General features: G+C 47.4%; 1 protein-coding gene across 2 annotated transcripts in view; it reads left to right on the top strand.

Annotated features, from left to right (window-relative positions):
* The window catches only part of CEP135 (centrosomal protein 135), a 479,333-nt gene that overhangs the window by 159,879 nt on the left and 299,207 nt on the right, over positions 1-20,247 (top strand). For both annotated transcript variants that reach the window (XM_085642056.1, XM_085642055.1), the window contains exons 11-12: positions 15,856-16,070; positions 17,197-17,352. In XM_085642056.1, the coding sequence (XP_085498182.1) occupies positions 15,856-16,070; positions 17,197-17,352 (371 nt within the window). The remainder of the gene's footprint in view (positions 1-15,855; positions 16,071-17,196; positions 17,353-20,247) is intronic.

The raw sequence follows: 20,247 nt of genomic DNA, 5'->3' as shown, positions 1-20,247 counted from the left end.
TCCTTTTTATCCAACCACGCAATCAACTTACCAGCCTTATCACCCACATCATACAGTCGCCCCTGTTGCTCTCTACTGAGGCCCCTGGCCGCCTCCGTGACGAGGGCCCTATAGGCCGCCTGCTTAAGGTGTAGAACATGTAGTGCGGCATCCGTCACCCCACTCCCCAGGTCACCCTCTAGTTCAGTAATTTCGGCTTCCACCCGGGTCACCTCCTCCTGCTCGCGCCTCCGGGCATGGGAGATAAAGGAGAGGGCCTCCCCTCTAAGAACTGTCTTGAAGGCTTCCCACAGGGAGATAGCCGAAGGGACAGACCCCACATTCTCCTCAAAATACCGCTGCAAGGATTTAATCAAGTCAGCACGAATAGTGGGGTCGCGCAGGTACCATGCATTGATTGGAGCTACCCTGCCCTCCCCCTCGGGAAGACATCAAAATGCAACAGGAGCGGGGAGTGATCTGAAATACCCCGCGCCAGATGGCGCACCTCTCCCACTCTCCCAGCATAGGCCGCAGGGACAAGGACATGATCAAGCCGCGAGAGGCTACCATGGGCACCCGAATGGAAGGTGTACTGCAGCTGCGCGGGATGTTTTAGTCGCCAACAGTCTACCAATCCCAATGTATCTAAGAGGCCGGGCAGCCACGCCTGTGCCCGGGGGAGGTCCCTAGGGGGGGTAACGATCCATAGTCCCAGAAGCCACCGCATTGAAGTCCCCCCCAACCACCAGAAGCCCCCCCGGGAGGTCAAGGAGGAGGCGCCCCAGGTCCGCAAAAGTGGTAGATTGTAACCCCGGTGGGACGTACACTGATACAAAAACGACTACTCTGCCCTCCATTCTCCCCACCAAGACAGTGTAGCGTCCCCTCTCATCATGGCGCACCTCATCTATTTCCAGCGGGAGCGAGTTCTTAACCATGATGCCCACCCCCCGCGAGCCCGACGTGAAGCCCGAGTGGGCCACCAAGCGATAGCCCCGCCGATTCATGGCATAAAAGGAATTACCAATAAGGTGTGTCTCCTGCAGAAAGACCACATCTGGCGAAATTCGTTTCAGATACTGCAGGACCACACCTCGCTTAATCCTATCCCCCAGTCCGTTAACGTTCCATGACAACAGAGTCAAATCCCTACCCCCCATCACATACAGAAGCCATCATTTGTCCCCCCAAGAGCACCTCAAAAACACCAATACAGTAAAGGGTTTGCCTTGCGGTAAAAACGAACAACACCCCACCCCAACCCACCCGTCCCAACAGAACTCCCCCCACCCTGCACCCCTGCATGAGCCCAGACAGCCCCCCCAAAGTGCAGTGTGCCTGTCGCCCCATAGCGTTGTGACTGATCAGTTACATCCGTATTCTTAGAACATTAGGTCGACATGTTTCAGCCTCTGTAAGCTAATTGCCAGGCTTTCCTCAGGACCGTTGACCATGGCGGTATGCACACGCTGAGGCGCATCCTGACCTATGGCCCGGATAAGAACTGGACTACTCGCGGTTCCCAAAAATCACGCCTATAGCGCTTCTGAATGCGAGACCAATCTGTAAAGTAAAAATGACAGTGACATAACATCAACACATGACATAACACATACGCCAATAATCTTTGATGCATACTTGAAACAAATAGTGAATCAATGTGCCCGTAGGTTTGTGACTATCGGTGTAACCACCGTCACCTCTCTCACATAACGAAGTATGCGAGTTATGTAGCCTAGAATCGCCCCTCGTATGGATTTCCAAGCATTAATACGCACTAATAATAATGCACGATGTCTTTACATCGGGTAATTAAGCGTAAAACAAATATACCGATACTGAGTACATTTATGGTGACTGGTATTCAGCATAACATATTAGTCCATATTACAAACTTCTCGAAAAAATTGCCCAAGTGGAACCGGTAGAACTGCCTGTGAAAACCGATTGTAAAACAACCAAGATTCTTAAGCTCACGTGTAAGGAGAGGTGGAATGTATTTATTTATTTAGTTATTTGAAAGTTTTATATAGTGCAAACAAGACCCAAGCGGGTATCCGAGCGCTTTACAAGGTAAATATCTTAGATACATAGGTACATGGTAAATAACATAAAGTTCCATGTCAGTAAATAATAGTGTAATCACCATATCGTAGCTACATAGGTATATGGTGCATAATAAAACGTTACTTGTATATCAAGCATAATATAGACACAAAAACTGGGATACATAGAGGGAAAATAAATAATATATAGTTCCATGTAGATCAAATGTTGAGTTGAATAATAATAGTAGCCCATGCTCAAGTGAACTTAGCCATAAGAAGAGATTTCACTTCTTTTTTGAAAGATGCAGTAGTGGGATTAAGTCTAGTTTCAATTACCGCATGGGTCCTGGCAGGGGGACGTTGACTACCAAACACTTGCTGGCGAGTGGGAGACAAAAAAAACAGAGGTCAATGCGGCTTCGTCCCTCAGAGAGACATATCCCTCGTTATGATCTTGGAGACTGGAAGCAGAAAATGGGACAAACCTCTCTTTTCTTTCAAAAGGGCCAGAAGTATCAGACAGCTTGGTTCACACCCGTCCTAAAAGAATGTCTCCTGCCGACAACCCAACCATTCTGAACACTTGGGGCCTGCCGAAGGTAGTCGAGCATTCTCCATGCGGGCACTGTAGTATCTAATACTACTAAATTGACGGACCATATTTGCAGGTCAACCACTCTACAAATGAAATGCACTGGACAATAATTGAGCAACTCAAACCAGGCAGGAACATGCAGAGCGCTCTCTTTGAGAAGGAGCAGAGCTGGATTTACCTTCTGGGCACCCACAAACATGGAATGAATGATAATATCCCGTGGGGGTCAGTACTGAAGAGATAACTAACTGAGATGCTGTGTCTTGACCTTAGTTTTACTTGTCCCATATCCTGTCTTTTTATGAGTAAGCCTCCACTGGTGCCTACCGACGCTGTGGCATTAAGAAAACCACCAATAGCGTCCTTCTGTATTTGCAAGTTAGATCTTATATGCATGCGTTTATTTGATCTTTAAGGACTTCACACTAACCCCAAGTAACCTTGCACACCTTGATAGGTTCTCCCTATGAAAGTTACGATATTCTGATCCCGTTTAGACTTTTTACTTAACTTTAAGGGCTTGACATCAACCGTAACCTTGAATACCTTGACAGGCTCTCCCTATGATAGTTTCGATATTTTAGATTCCGTTTAGACTCTACGCACGCGCTAACATATATTGAGCAGAGATTTTGGGTCTTTATCAGGCTTTATTTTAACACGCACAGCAACCTTGGTGCACGCATGCGCTTCTGGGCCGCTGGAGTGCGTTTCACCCTTTTACTCTGCCACGGGGTTAGCGGTGCACTCACCCGACGTGGTTGAGACACGCGCAAGCGCATTGACGTCGTTGTGTCGGCCTGAGCCCCACCCCGGTGGCAGAGTAGGCACTCCGGTATTTGAGTTCGAAACTGAAAGCACGTCCCTGAGTTATAGGTCCTGTAGACGGGCATTACATAGGCGAAGCCTACAGCTGACTTTAAAACAGTAAGTGATGCAGGACGCTTTGGACATAACGAGGGATATGTCTCTCTGAGGGACGAAGCCGCATTGACCTCCGTTTTTTTGTCTCCCACTCGCCAGCAAGTGTTGTGTAGTCAACGTCCCCTGCCAGGACCCATGTAGTAATTCCACCTCTCCTTACACATAAGCTCAAGAATCTTGGTTGTTTTAGAATCGGTTTTCACAGGCAGTTCTACCCCTTCCACTTGGGCAATTTTTTCGAGGAGTTTGTAATAAGGACTAATATGTTACGCTGATTACCGGTCACCATAAATTTACTCAGTATCGGTATATTTGTTTTACGCTTAATTACCCGATGTAAAGACATTGGCATTGCATTACTATTAGTGTGTAATAATGCCTGGAAATCCATACGAGGGGCGATTCTAGGCTACATAACTCTCATACTTCGTTATGTGAGAGAGGTGACCGTGGTTACACTGATAGTCACAAACCTACGGGCACATTGAATCACTATTTGTTTCAAGCATGCATCAAAGATTATTTGCGTATGTGTTATGTCGTGTGTTGATGTTATGTCACTGTAATTTTTACTTTACAGATTGGTCTCACATTCAGAAGCGCTGAAGGCGTGATTTTTGGCAACCGTGAGTAGTCCGGATCTTATCTGGGCCATGGGTCAGGATGCGCCTTAGCGTGTGCATACTGCCATGGTCCGCAGTCCTGTGGAAAGCCTCGCAATTGGCTTACAGAGGCTGAAACATGTCGACCTAATGTTCTAAGAATACGGATGTAACTGATCAATATAATCAGTCACAACGTCCACCATGCACCATTTGTTTACTCTAGTCATACTACCCTATCATTAAAAAAATGTTATGGAGTAGTATAGGCTATTTTAACACCAATCACTGCACCAGCAGTTGCACTCAACACTCCCTAAATCCTACTCCGCTGTAATCGGGTGTGGAAGCACACCGGAGAGGCACTCGGCCTCTATGGTGGGGGTCCTATGATGAAGCATGTCCCCAACTAGGTTGGTGAGTGAGGACCCTTCTAGAAAACATGAGTGATCCTGCTTTCTAGCCCTTGTCAACTCATCTCCACTCTTTTGTAGAAATTATGTTAGCCATTTTAGTGCTATCCCTGAGACCCCTATTGCTTCCAACCAGTCACTCAGGACTGAGTGTAAGACGGTATCGAGAAATGCGCTCAAATTGAGAAGAATGAGCGCAGCGGACCATCCATGGTCTAGAGTCATCTTCAGGTCCTCAGTGGCCAACAGAAGAGCTGTCTCCGTGCTGTGGCCTTGGCAAAAGCCTATTTGTGTGTGATGAGACAGATTCGTGGTTTCCAGACAGTTTTTGAAAGAAAGCCATTTAAAAGTTTCTCTAAGATTTTGCTTATCCCTGTAAGCAGTGAAATAGAGCTATAGTTTTCTGATTTATCAAGGTCCAAGGAGGCTTTAAAAAAGGCCGGATAACTGGATGCTTTCATGCTTTGGGAACACAACCCGCCTCCAGTGAGGAGTTGTGTAAGGCCATTAGAGCAGAAGATGTGGCCTTTTCCCTTTTTGAGCAGAATGTTCATTGGGGCTGTATTAAGGTGTGATATTGATTTTACTATGCTTGCTGCCCGTAGAATATCAGATTCCCTCAACCTCTGAATGAAAGTTCTGCTGTGGGCTACCTGACTGTGGCGCTAATTTTTGATGGGTTTGGGGAGTCTGGTTTCACTGCTAGGGAGTCATAAATCTGTTTGACTTTGTCTAGGAAGTAATTTGCTGGCTGATCACACCGCTCCTTCGAAGAAGGAGTATCCTTCCCTGCAACATCAGGTTTTAGGAATTAATTAACAATCGCATATATTTCTTTGGAAGGGTGTGTCGCCAGGCTGTCAGTTTTCCAAAATCAATCAATCTGTCCCTTTAAATTGCAGGGTGATACTTTTCTAATGTTGAGAGTCTAGCATTATGGGTTTGAGATGATTATCATGGATTTTGTAATTTATGCACCTTTGAATTAAGCATATGGTATGACAGTTGATGCCTAAACGTACCAGGACATCAGTTTAACTCTTTAGAGTGTTGAGGATTTACTCCAGAGTTCTTGTCCAATGCAGCCAAGGAGATTGTCAAGTGTGTCCCCATTGGAGCTACTGTAGCCTGCCCCAATGCAATGATAACACACCTGTAACCAGGTGAAAACATAGTCCCCATATGTGTAAGACCGTATGAAGTAGGCTTGTCCAAACTTGTTATTAAAGAATTTCAGCATCAAATCTGCGCTCTTGGTATTGTGAGCTATTGGGCTGTAAACAGTTATATTTCAATCAGGGACATGAAAGTAAACATAGTAATTAACTGTTTGACTGTGACTAAAAAGTTGTGTATGTTCATTATGGCTGGGTAAGATAGTGTTTTGCCATGTCCTTCACTAGGACGTTGCTGACTAGCCAATCACCATGTTTCTGCTCAGGAGTGAGGAGTTTGTTTGTCTTGTTCTTTTGGGTGGCGAACAAAGGCAGATGAAGGGGATGACCAGGACTTTCACTGATGGCCACAAAAAAGTGTCCATTTTCTTTTAAAAAGGTTGCACCTATCTCATTCTATATGTGGGGTATTGGAAGGAAAGCTGTCATTGAAACTGACACACTGTTTCAAATTGGATGAGTATGATTTCAGACCTTGGTATTATTGGCATTTAATGATGATTATCAACTATGTGACCTAAGAATAAAACTTGAATAGTGCCAGAGACTCCCTCAGCAGCTCTATGGTAGCAGGAACCCTGGGACTATACCCTGGGTGTGGCTTGCATAGGGCCTTTCACCAGTTGATTGTGATGAAAAGTTTCTAATGAGCTCCCAGGTGTCAGTCCTGAAAAATAATTGATTTGGACTCGTCAACCAGTAAATAAGAGACCAAATTAAGCAAGAAAGATACTGCGTGGATGTACCATCAACTGGATGTTTATCAGTATTTGAATAGGGCTGTAAGCTGTATAGGTTTCCAGTATAATGGCTTTCATTTTTCAGTGTTGTTGAAACACAAGTGAAATCTTTTGCATACATTGTATATGTTGTTGAAATAAAGAGGGCAATGCACATAAGTCCTTTTCTTAAATTTTCATCACATATACAACCTTATAGTCAATCAACAAAGGCCGCCTATATTAGTTATCTAAATATTTTTCAGATTCAATAATAAAAAGCAAAATAAGAAATAACTTCAGGGTTAGGTCATTAAAGGGACTTGAAATTCTATAATGGTCACTTGATAACATTTCCATTCGAATTCAACATCTCCCTTTAATAGATGGCGGGAAACCCAACATTCTTCATGCTGTTTTTGCCCATCTCATCCTTCATCATCGCTCTGCTGTGGCTGCCAAGATTAATACGTTTGACAGTAGTTTCTTGTGTATATGTATTTGTATTGAAGGTGGACTTGAGGATATCACGCATTTCAAAAAGGCCATTTTTGAGCATTCGAGGCATATAGTCAAACATACATTTTGAGAGTCCGGTGTAGTATCACACTCATTATAATGCAGATTAATACATGTAACCACAATGAAATATAACACTGAGCATTAGCAAAACAATTAAAACTAGCTTTTTAACACATGCAGGCACACATATGCAGAAAGGCTATTGCTGGCACGCTAAAGCCGTACTGGCTAAAGTTAATAGATGGAGTGGGTGCAAAGCAGGTTTGCACAGTGGTTGCAGTGATTAAATACGAAATAAGAAAGCAAAACATAAGAAATCCCAACAACAAACGATATACACTTTAACTAAAAAGTGGTGTTGGATCAGGTAAGCAGATCTAAGCTCCTTAATCTATCCAAGCAAAATCCCTAAGGAGCTAAATATTACTACACTGGCATAAAGAAAGAGTCTGCTTAGACATTGCAGACTAGTACAGGTGAACAAATAAAGTGCTTCTCAAATCACAAACAAAATGGTCTCCTCAGCTCATCTATCTGTGGTATGAGAGGGTTGCCTAAAGGCTGCTGGAGAGTTTCTGTAAAGACAAATATCGCCTCCCTGGTAGACAATAAAAATCAATTCCTGAAAGCATAGCACACAAAAGGCTAAGCCTATCTGGAGAAGAGCAGGGAAGGGGGTCATGACAAGAGACCAAGCTTGAAGGAATAAGAGGATTTGCACACCACTGGAGGCCCCAGCACAGCAATACACAAAACACAATAAGACGATAGTTAGGATCATAGAAAGCAAGTGTACTAGTGAAGCCCTTTGTTAGAGGTGATCTCCACTCCACTAAGAATAAGAGCCAGATGTACTAAGCTTTTTTGCATTTACAATGGGACGGTTGGCAGAATCGGTCGCTTTGCGACTGCAAAAAAAGGCATTTGGTAGGTATGAAACCCAAACTGCTTTTCATTAACACATTACCGAATCACAATTTGGGTCTGCAACCAAATACTGATTCGGCATTTGGAAGTTGCGTGTTTAGGACGTCCCTTCCAAATACCAAAATGGAATGTATGAATGATTTGCAACTGAATTACGGTCACAAAACATTAATACTTTGCAAACTACAAACATGGGATCCTCTTCCCCTTTGTAGATATATATATTTTTTTTAAAGTATGTTTCAGAGGAGGCTTTGTTCCATGGGACCACTGCATCCTCTTAAACAAACCAAAAAAAACATCAAAGACTTTGCTGTTTTTAAACACAGTCCCATTTCCTTTACGGGATTGCTTTTTTAAAACAAATCACAGACCTAGTGGTCTGCTGACCCCAGCAGGCCACGATCCCTGTGACGGTTGCAATTCATAGTGGTTGATTTAATATTCATGACGTAGGTCGAATTGCGACTCACTACGAATTGGTAATTTGCAATCTAACTAAATTGAACATAGGTCGGTTTGCAAATTACCACACTTGTCACAAAAATACTGGTTGCAAATTGCGACCAGTTCTTACTAAGCCAGGCCCTAAATCCTTTGCACATTACACCCTTCTTTCTTGCACATCTAAAAAAAAATAAAGAAAACCACAACACGTGTGCTAGCCTGTGTTAGGCTGGGCATCTTTGGCGTGGTTTCCTCTGACCTTTTGCCTCTACCTCCTGTATTTTTGAGGCTGTGCTGGATTTCGTTTTTGCTGGCTTAGATGCTTTGTGCACTTTGCCACTGCTGATCAGTGTCAAAGTGCAAGTGCTTCCTGTGTAAATTGTTGTTACAATTGGTTGTCCCTGAGTGGCATATTTGATTTAATGGTTAGTCCCTAGTAAAGTGCACTGAAGTGTGCCAGGGCCTGTAAATCAAATTCTGCTAGTGGGCCTTGTAGCACTGATTGTGCCACCCACCGGAGTAGCTCTGGAAAGGTTACTCAGGCCTGCCACTGCAGTGCCTGTGCGCAGTTGTTAACTGCCATTTCGACTTGGCAAGTGCATCAACTTGCCAGGCCCTAACCTTCCCTTTTCTTACATGTAAGGCACCGGTATGTTAGGCCCAAGGTACCCTCCTGGGCAGGGTGCAGTGTATGTGAAAGGTAGGACATCTACTGGTGTGTGTGACATGTCCTGATAGTGAAATACTGCCAATTTCGTTTTTCACTATTGAAAGGCTATCTAGCCCCATAGGACAGAATGGGAGTTTATTTTTAACATCTTATAAATGTAACTTCCCATCGGAACAAGATAGAGAAATACAGTTTAGGCACTCTGAACTCATAATTTAATAACACATCTTTTTGTAAAGATGGTTTTTAAATGGTGTGTTTGAAAATGCTACTTTTAGAAAGTAGGCATTTTCTTGTTTAACCATTCTGTGTGCCTCTGCCTGTTTGCGTATTGACTGTCTGTTTTTTGAGTGACAGGGGCTGGGTATGTGCATTCACTGTAGACAGCCACTGTGGGGGGTTGAGGTGTGCCTGGCCCTTCCTGGATGACTCGGAGCTGGGCTGAATAGACCCTGGCTGAATTTAGAGTAATGGGAGGATATTCCCTTGCACCTGAATAGGGCCTGTCTCCCTTGCACAATGCTGTCTCCACCCCCTGTGGTCGTGCTGCACCAGTGAGGACAGAACTGGTTTGGACTGGGTTCCGAGACCCTTGCACAAAGACAACAAAGACATTTTGGGGTATAATATTAGACGTAAAACCCCTGAACTTAAGACTTATCCTGGAATCAAGAGGAACCTTTGCCAAGGAGAAGAGCTGGAGAAACTGAGGAGAAGTACTGCCCCTTTGCTGTGTGTCTGGGGTTGGCCTGCAGTAGCTGTTTCTGCCAAGGAAAGGAGAAGGACTTTGCTGTGTGCTGTGTCCCCCTGCTAGAAGAAGATCTCCAAGGGCTTGAGTAGAGCTTGCCTCCTATTTTGAAGTCTCAGGGACACTAAGACCCCCAGCTCCCCTGAACTCCCTTGCTGGGAGTTCCTACCTGCCTGGAGATGCCTGTGACTGTATTGGGCCTCTGGAGGTTGTTTCTGCTGTTGGGAGCTGGAAAAGCAACGCAACTACAAGAAAATCAAAGCATCGCTCTTCTTGGCGCAGTTTTTCCGATGCAGCACTGCGGTGCGAAAAGAATCCCCACGCATTGCCGCGCCGCTGCCAAAACCGATGCAGCACCTGTCACCGCCTCAAGAACCGGCGCATCAAGGGGTCGCGGCTGAAGAAACCGACGCAGCGCCGCTCAATGCTGACGCATCGATCGCCGACGCATCCTGGATTTCCACACATCGGACCTGTGCGCATCACCTGCGGATCGGAGTCGCCTCAGAATCGACGCATCGCTTTCCCCCTGCAGACCAGACCCGATGCACCTCTCTCCTGCGTGCAGCAGAACTGTTGAATCGCATCCCCGAGGTCTCAGGAAACACCTCCCCTCGCTGCAGCTGTTTGGCCTTGTGAATTTTGTCGCAACTACATTTACTTTAAGAGGAAACACACATCCATAGTTTTCTATGGACCCAGTTGCCTAAAACCTTTTAAAAGTAATTTTATTAATACTTGTATCTTGGATTATTTGTCGACTTGGTCTTGTTGAGTTTAGATAAAGATACTTTATTTTTCTAAACTGGTGTGGTGTACATTTGTGGAGTTATCACTGTATTACTGTGTGTATCTGATAGAGACTACTAGCCGCAGATTCCTTAACGTAGAATTATCCCCAGGCGTGAGACTGGACCCGGAAAACGTTCTTGCCCAGCATCTCTGCGTGTCGGGGGGGGGTGGGGCGGCACCTCGCGACTCCGCCACGACGTCCTCCGCGGGCGTGACGTCAGCGAGGTCACATACGCCCCACCCTGGCGCGCTAACATCAGTTTTCTTCTTTTACGCGTGCAACGCGGATCTGGATCATGTTCCTGGCCTGTTTCAGGCCTTCTTTTTCCGCTTTAAGCATTTTTTCTTGAGAACAGCGTGCGAATGCCTTCGGGCTTCAAGACGTGCTCGTCTTGCGCGCGCCAGATGTCCGCGACGGATCCTCACCCCATCTGCATGTGGTGTTTGGGGGAGCACCACGACTCCACGGACTGCGAGGCGTGTCAGCAAATGAAGCCGAAGTCCCGGAGGGAACGCTGGATGAAACTCCTTTCGGCACGCATGTCCAGGTCTGCGTCGTCGCTGCACCCGTCCCCCGCGAAAGGCTTCAAGACCAGCCGCTTCCGTCTCCAACATCGTCCCTCTCCCAGGCCACAAGGGCGTCGCTCACCTGTTGGTAAGTGTCGCAGTTTGTCCCCGAGGCCCGGTCCCCGGCCTGTTGGGGGCGTGGGTTCTCCGCGGGTGGTGCGGCCCGCGCGTCGCCACCCTATCCACCGTTCCCCGGCGCGGGGGCGACCAGAGCCCAGATGCAGGCCTATTCCCTCTTCTCCTTCTCTACCTGGGACGTCTGCGGATCCCTTGCTGCGTGCGGAGACTTCTGCGGCGTCGCTGGCGGCTCTGGCGCCGACCGGTTCGGCTCCAGGTTCTGAAGATGTGGTGCCGTCGGGGTGCGGTGCTTCGGGGGTTCCCTCCTTCAGACCACGGTGCCTCTGCCTCTCTTCAAACCCTCGCGGGGGTCCCTGTGGTGTCACGGGAGGTTGCCGGGGATTGGGGCGTGTCCACGAGTCCCCCTTGGTTCTCTGGGCAGGCGGCGGCCTTGTCCAAGGCGACGCCGCTCAGGCGCTGGCGGCTGCTGGCCCTGGCGGGGCCGGCTAGGGGTCGGTCATGTCCCCGGGCACCCCTCGCTCCTCCACGCAGACGGCTGCCTCATTGGAAGTCGAGTCGGCGCCGTTCCTTAGCCGCCCGGCTCCGACCCAGCCCCGTTCTCCCACGCCGCGCGTTGTGGTGGAGGTCGCTTCGGCGCCTGTCGATGTTGACCTGACTCCGGTGGCGGACTCTACGGCACCGTGCTGGCGTCGGGTCATTGATTCGTCTTCGGACGCCCCTCTTCTCCAGAGGTTCGGTGGTTGTTGGTTTCATCTTCTCCAGAGACGGGTCGCCGCGTCGTGACTTTTTCCCCGGTATCCTCTAAGGACGGCTCTTTGCTGTCACCAAGCCCGCAGTCTGCGCCAGAGGCACCTCAAGTTCCCCATTCCTCGGTCCACCTTCCCCCTTTTCGGGCTTGGCCTTTCCTTCCTCCGGTTGGACTGGGGGACGGCCACCTTAGCTTGCAGCCGTCTCCCACGGAGGAACTGCTTTCCCCGCCGCAGGGCCCTACGGAGGCAAGTGCTGCCTTCGCTCGGGCTGTTTCCACAGCTGCGGGAATCTTGCGCATGGGCGATCCAGCTGCCCATTTCCCCACGGATCATCTGCTGGAGGTCCTCCATCAGGGCTCTGGTGGTCGAGAGCTGCTTCTTCCCTTCGAGGCTTCGCTCCACACTTCTCTTTTGGGGGCCTGGGGGCGTCCTGCCATGGGGGACCCGGTGCCCCAGCCACTTCTGCACTGCCACTGTCCAGTCCCGCATGATCCTGTCAGTCTTTCCCTCCACCTTTCTACCAGGGGTCCTCTTTTACAGACTGCCTTTCCCACCCTGCCATCAGTGTTGTCTTCCCCGTCACGGGACGCCCGCTGGTAAGATTCCTGAGGGCGCAACATCTTCGCCTCCTCCAGTGCTGCTTTGCGGGCCCTTAACACTCTTTGTGTTTTGGCTAGAGCCACTTCTTGCTTATGGGATTCGGCGGAGTCCCTTATGTCTTCCGCTTCTCAGGAGGGTGTCTGTGTTGATCTGAGGCACCATGTGTTGGATGGCCGGAAGCTGGCGGCTTTTATTCTTTGCTCGGCTCTGGACGTTTCGGAGGTGCTTGGTCGTACCATGGCTTCTTCGGTGGCCCTTCATCGCCATGCCTAGCTGCGAGAGAGGGTATTCCCTGAGAACATTAGAGAACGGCTGGTTGACCTTCCCTTTGATGGCGCTCTTTTGTTCCACGCCCCTGCGAATTCTACCATTCAGAGGTGTCTTGCGGGGCATCGCCCTCCTCCTCCTCCTCCTCCTCCTCCCCCTCCCCTCCCCCTTAGTGACTTGGATGTCGGTCTGTGTTTTGGGAGGTGTTCTCCCGTTGTTTTCCTGGGGCCTTGTAACGAGTAGCCCCAGTTGTGTGTTCTGTGTGGTTGGTGTGCCTTAGGGTTCTTTTGTTGGGCCCTTGGTGCTGTTGGCTGCTGGTCCGGCCCTTTTTTGACTTGTGGTTTTGGCTGTTGGTAAGCCCGGTAGGGCCTGAGATTAGGCCTTCCGTGTCTTCTTTCTTGGCTGCTTGGTAAGCCGTGTGCGGATTTTTTCGGCAGGTCTTCTGTTTTGTCCTCTGCTGCGGACATTTTTTCCTAAGAGGTGTTCCCATGGTTCTTGGGACGTAACCTACCCTATGTGGGGTGCTTGTAGCTATTACATAACCCCGTCATGTGCTGGGGAGGTGTGGTCGCCCTTTTCGGGCTCCTTGCTCTACCGTCACGACCCTCTTGCCAATTGTCTTGGAGCAGCTTGCGTTGGGTCCATCTTTCTCCTTGTCGCTACGTCGCCTCGTCGCTCGGCCGGTCTGTCCTGCTGTCTGCGGCATCGAGTTGTGGCAGAGATGCTGGGCACGCCTGGGGGTAATTCTACGTTAAGGAATCTGCGGCTAGAATCGTCTCTACCAGATACATCGTTACCGAAGGTAAGTAACTTGTACTTTAGGTACAAATACTTTACGCCTTGCCTGTATCCTTGTGCTAAGCTACCCAGGGATTGAGCAGGGGTTATCTAAAGTGTGTATCCCCCTTACTCTGACTAGAAGCAAGGGTCCCTATTTGAACAAGGGTACCTACCTCTGCCAACCAGAGACTCCCATTTCTAACAGCATGTAAAGTTTAACATGCATTTAATGCAAAATAGTCATCAAGCAAGCAAAAATAATGCAAGGCAATTGCATTTCACTGGACAAGTGTTTTTCCCTTTACCAGTTGGAGCATATATTGCTAAAATTCATATGATTTTTACACATGGTTATATGCTTTCATTCTATGCAAGTGAATAGAAGTGATGCCACATTATGGAGGAAGAACTTGAAGAAAATGACTAATGAGCAGGTGCCAGAATTTTCTTGTGGGAAGGAATTTGACAAGACATTGACTAGATGATACAAGAAGCTCTAACAGGAACTGACTGCACTATTTTCAGAAATCCTTGCTTCGCTGTGCCAATCTCAGACCGAGTCTACACTTTACTAACACAGTTCAGTACATTCACAACTGTACAACCTAGAGTTTTATGGCAGCAGTATGTTACAAATGCATGCAGATATGCAAGAATATTACAGTTTTCGGCGCTCTTGAAGCAGTTCTAAAAACAACATGGCTAATAAGTAATAGAATACAACAGCACATGTCAAGGCGCACCTGATCCATTAGTATTTTCATAGTACATATATATGTATTGAGGCACAGATACAGGTGAATCCACTTTCTCACACATGAGCATGATTGTATTCTTCTTGTCACCAGGAATAATTCTGTGATGCTTTTGTCATTTGATTTTTCATTTTCAAGATTGGGGTGGAAAATTAGAGGTTCTGCATGTATGGCAGACTGGGAACTTGGCAGGGTAGTTCGTTGGGTGTTGCTTGAGTTCCCGGAGGAAGTTGTACTTCTAAAGGAGGAGCTGGTGATGGACTGCAAGGAGACATACTAGGATGCTAGCGACCTTATCTTGGTCCTGTCTCAGAAGGGAGTCGCCGATCTTGGGGCATGCGGGAGAAAGGTTGTGAAGAGACATGCAAGAGCTGGTGGTGTCTATGAGGAAGGGATCTTCTGTGTGGGAGCAGTGCTGCCTGCAGTGGTGTGAGGGCACAAGAGATTGGACGGCTCTTGGGGCATTCATGGTGCTCACTACAATTTGGCGTACTTAATTAATGATCTCTTGAGTACTTATGACACCCCTTCAGTGCTGAATTGGCCTCTGTGACTCAATTTCTCTTCTCCCCCTTACACCACCCGGTGTCCAAGGAGTCCAACAAAGTGGAAAGATAACACAGACCATCACTCAACCCCACCTACTCTCCAATGCAGATGGATTCTTCTTTTCTATGCTGTGGCATTGTGTTCCATCAGTCAAGCGCTCAGTACAGGTAGATCAGCACCACATTGCACTATGCCTTGGTGCCTGTCAGACACACCTCCCTGCAAACCCAGCTTGCGCAGATTGCATGTTGAGCTGTTCTGCCCCTCGGGCTGGAGAAGTTGCGAGGAGTTTATGGAGCAATGTATGGCCTAGGGTTCTACTATTGGGGGTGCCCAGCGCAGTGGAAAATATTCCCCCAGTCTCTGGGAAGGGCTGGCAAATCTGCTAAGGTGATACCATAGCTTCTGTGCAGCAACATGAACTCGTAAGCTGGCATGTTTTGATGCTCTTCAGATCGGACTTGGTTACTCAGCGCAAAGTGTGAGGAGCTGAAGCACGGCATGTGCCTGCCCCATATTGGTCATATTTTAGCAATTGTTTCTTCAGGTGCAGCTGCGATTCCAAGACAGACAAGTGTTGTATTCACCACTGCAAAATGTAAAATATGTGCAGTTATACTATGGACTTATCCAAATGGAAAAGAGACTTTAAGTATTGACAAAGAGATGCATGGCTGAAGGAGGCTTCCCTAAAGTCACTATACTTGTACGTTTGTTGGTGTTAAAGACATTTTCTCTGTTAGACTGCTAAAGCTAAACCTTAGCTAGCAAACCTTAAACAGTGCCTAATATGTGCATTTTATATTTCTTGTACTTGGCTCGTTAAAAGCCTATACTTTATTTTGAATGGTAAGCTTATATGAAATGAACACAAACCCCGTGACCCTTTTACTTCTATTTTTATTACTCAGTTTGTATTAAAATGTTTGCTTGATTTTGCGTTCAGAGCGAGAACTTGTACTTGAACTGGAGAGAATGAGGACGCATTATGGAATTTTACGAAGAGACCGGTCGCCATCTCGTATGGACACATTTGTAAAAACCATAGAAGAAGAAAGAGATTACTATAAGAAAGAACTAGAAAATCTTCAAAAGACATTCAAAAGAAGATATAGTCCATCAAATCAATCACAAAGTCCATTCATTACAACTCCAGAAAAGGTAAGCTCATTTTTTAAGTGTACAAATTAGAGAAAGTTCTAATAGCGCTTTCACTGTATTTCCATTTGGACAGTGTAGGTTTCTTTCTTGTTGATTTGTTTAGTATTGTTAAAGCATTTAAAATATGATCACGTACAAGCAAGTAATAGCTAGTGTAGGATTTGACTTGTAGCCATATTTTACGTGTAAGTAATTTGTCAAGCTATAGGTATCCAAATGTTTTTGATCTATAAGATTTGAAAAGTTTGTTTATGTCAGTTTTGGTTGGCTTTAGATTGCAAGCGACTGATAGGGGTGCAACAAGATTGATCTTGTTGCTGAGATTTCTGGTAGTGAGCAGTGTTTCTGTAATTCCAAGGCTTTTGAAGTTGTGAGAATTGAGGCTGTCGCTCACAGTTGTCCCTTTGTGACTGATCTAGATTTAATGACACAGAAGCTGGTGAGTTGCGCTGACACTTGGTTATTTAATGGACAGTATGGAGGTGTGTGAGGCCAGGAAAGACTTTAGTATAAGGTTTTTGTTAAACTTGGAGAACCAGGCGTTTGCGGGTTTAGGTCCTTTTTTTAAATTTGTTATGTTGATGATGATGTGTTCAAGACAGTTGAAGTAATTTGGAGCAGTTGTTATTATGCCGTTTTGTATTTCTGGTTCTGTAGAAGTGCAGAATTGCTAGCTCTGCTTGGTTTTCTATTTGAGAAGTGCCTCAAGGGTGTGTCACTGAGAATGCCCCCTTGCACCGCAGCAAATTTTTCAAATAAGAGGGAGGAGATTCACCCCTAGAAAGAAGCCTCCAGGTGGAGTAGGAGGGAATTAGTTAGCATACATATATCCGGGAATGTACGATACATCCAGAAATCCAAAAAGCAGAGAAGAAAATTAGAGTGAAAAAGAGAATTGCCTTGCTAGTAGACCTATTCGCACTGAGTTACTCATGTCCTGCTTAGAACCAGAACGTGAGCATTGTAGATCCAAGACTCTGCATGTCAAAATGTCTTCCTGCCCAGCTCTAGCATACAATTATTGTCATTATGTAGTTAGTTGAAGTCAGACCAACACATATCTCCTCCCTCAGGAGGGACCATATGCATACAGTTAGTTAAAATGATCATATATTTTTCTTTCCAGAGTGGTGCATATAATTCTGAATTAAAGCAGATTATAAGGGAAAGAGATGATCTACAGACCATGTTAGACAGATTTGAAAAGCACATGGTGGAAATTCAATCTAATGTCAAAATGTTGACAGCTGAAAGAGATAAGATAAATATCCTTTATGAGCAGGTAAGAAACATGTCTCCTACAAATATCTCTACTGACAAAAACACATTCACTGTTATTCACTGTTATTATTATTGACGTTTTTTAAATGCATTTAATGTCTTTTCACTCTCAAGATGACCATTGAAAAATCTGTAAATGTAATATATATTTGATAGCGACTTCTAGCAGCAGATTCCTTACCTGAGAATTATCCCCGGGCTTCAGACTGGATCAGAAACCTTTTTCGTGAGCAGTAGTGCCAGAATGTGGTGGTGATCCGCTCTGCATTGCGTCATCTGTGCATGCGTGGCGCCTATATAGGCGCCACCAGAGTGCTCTGACTTCAGTTCTTTTCTTTCCACACCAATTGGCACTGATTCGAAGAGATCTAAACCTTCAGTCAATTTTTGACTGAGCTTTTTTTTCTTTTGTCAAGAGTTTTTTTTTCCTGGTGTGGCGGGAGTTTCCTCTAGGAAGACTGGCTTCAAGCCCTGTGCCTCCTGTCACCAACCAATGTCGGTGACAGACCCACATCATGTGTGCCTTTTTGGTGCCTTGCGTGCGCCACAACGTAAAGACCTGCGTCGACTGTCGCGTCATCAACCCAAAGGCCTTGAGGGAGCGGTCCCTCAAGCTCCTGGCTGATTGGCGTGCGATGCCACGACGGTCTCGAACTTGGTCGAGATGAAGATCGCGGAGCCCGAAATCTTCGCCACACTCGAAGTCGACAGGCCACTGGTTTAAGCCACACTGCAAAAAGAAGAGCAAGTCATCGAAGAGATCTTCAACTTCACCTTGTCCGTGGGCCGTTGAGACATGGGAACGTCGACATTCAAGGACTGACTACACGTTTGAGCCAGTACCTGTGTTGGCTCTGCACTTCCCTGAGTTTCCGGAAGCCGGAGCGACCCCACGCTCAACTTCATGAGTTTTATGAGGCCTTGCGCCTCATCTATGAGCGACCCGCTCTCGTCAGCACTCCTTAGTTCCTGCGGGATTCTACTGGATTTGCACAGGCGTCTCTGGCCCCAGCGCAAGTCGGGCCCCTTGGATCCACAGAAGGATCCAGACTGGCGCTACTACCTCAACCTTCCCAGATGCGGTCCTGATGCTGATGTTCTCAGCGCCCACCAGTGGTGCCGTCCCATCCTGATCCTTGACTCTGACATGGAGCCACATGGGCATGTGCCGACGCCGACTCTGGCCCAGACTGGAGCCCTGCCTTCAAGTCCAGAGCTTGAGCCCTATTCTTAAGGGCTAGGACTCATCGAGGATTGGGAGGGGTCACGTGACCCTGAAGAATACCAGCCCATTGACTAAAACGTGGACTGGGGTGAGGTTTTGGCAGAAACCAGTGAGTGGCATGGCATTTCCAGATACTGGCATGCTTTCTCCCCCTACAATGGCAACAGAGGAGGGTGCATCATTTGCAATGGTGGTGAAAAAGGCAGCTGAGGTCCTGGACCTTAGCCTGCCCCCCTGTGGCAGTCAAGATGAATATCTTGATGAAGGTACTTCTGCCTGGAGTGTCCCCTTCAGAACCGCTTCTCCCTTTTAATGACACCCTTTACAGACGTCCTGCTTGGGACCTTGTCCAAGCCCAGCACAGGGGCTCCTGTAAACAAGACGATTGCCTGCCTCTACCACCACGCTCAAGGGTACCCCAACTTCCCCACACAACACCCTACCCCGGAGAGCTTGGTAGTCCAAGGTCCCACTTCCCTTGGTGTATTTTCTAACGCACCCCTGAATCCAAGAGGCTGGACACCTTAGGGAAGATGATGTTTTCTTCCACCAGCATTGCACTGTGGTTCGTGAACACTGTGTGCCTTTTGGTCCGCTACTCCCACGCTCTGTGGGATACGGTTGTGCAAGTGCTGCTGACGGTCACCGAGGTGGCTCGGGCTGTCCTCTCCCAAGCTGTTGATGATGGGAGAGTTGCAGCCAAGTTTACATCTGAAGTGGTCTTGATACCACCAGCTCGCTGGGTAGAGCGGTTTCCTTGATGGTGGTCTTGAGGAACCACGCCTAGCTTTTCTGGGGATGTCCAAGCATCGCTTATGGACATGTCCTTTGATGACTCCGGTCTCTTCGGAGAACAGGCGGATTCAGCACTGGAGCGCTTTAAGGATAGCAGGGTTACGTCCAGGTCCTTAGACCTCTTCATGGCACCATGCCACCCCCAATCTTCTTCTTTTCGTGGCCTCGGAAGGGGCTTCCAACTGGGTCTATACCTCCCCTGCCACTGCGGCGCACAAGCATTCCAGCCTCTGCATGGCCAGGCGCGGTACCCGCAGACCTCGTGGGTCAAGCGGCCAGAGGTCGGGCCAGTCCACCACCTCCCCAGCAGCCTCCAAACCATTATAGTCTGTCCACTCATCATCATGGAATCATTATCATCTGCTCCACTGGTGGTCTATAACATCAGACCAATGGGTTCTGCAGATTGTCCGGAGGGGCATCCTTCCTCCCCTTCAAAACTACCCCTCCAAGACTACCCCTCCACTTACATCAGGAGCCATAGAGAGGGTGCAGAAGGAAGTAGTAGGTTTTGGTTGCTATTCCCACTTCTTTCTGCTGCACAAGAAGGATGGAGGCCTTTGTCCTGTCCTAGACCTGCACCTCTATTAGTTTGTTCTTATCTGAAAGAGACTATTAGTTACAGATTCCTTACCTTAGAATTACCCCCAGGGGTCAGACTGGATCCGTCGACTTTTTTCGTAGCAGTACCCCTGTGCGTCGGTAGGTGGCGTTGTTCGACTCCGTGTTCGGCGTCGTGATCGCAGGGATGACATCGCGGTATCTACTTAGATGCCGTCCTCGTGCGCTGACGTCCATTCTTTCTTTTTCCGTGCCAGCCAACGCAGATCCGAGAGAGAGGTACCCTTAGTCACTTTTTGTCTAACTATTTTTCAA

The sequence above is a fragment of the Triturus cristatus genome, chromosome 2_2 (genome assembly GCF_964204655.1).
Source record: "Triturus cristatus chromosome 2_2, aTriCri1.1, whole genome shotgun sequence".
NCBI lineage: Eukaryota > Metazoa > Chordata > Amphibia > Caudata > Salamandridae > Triturus > Triturus cristatus.
Note: the sequence above shows the minus strand (reverse complement) of the source record. Positions and strands in the feature narration are given on the sequence as shown.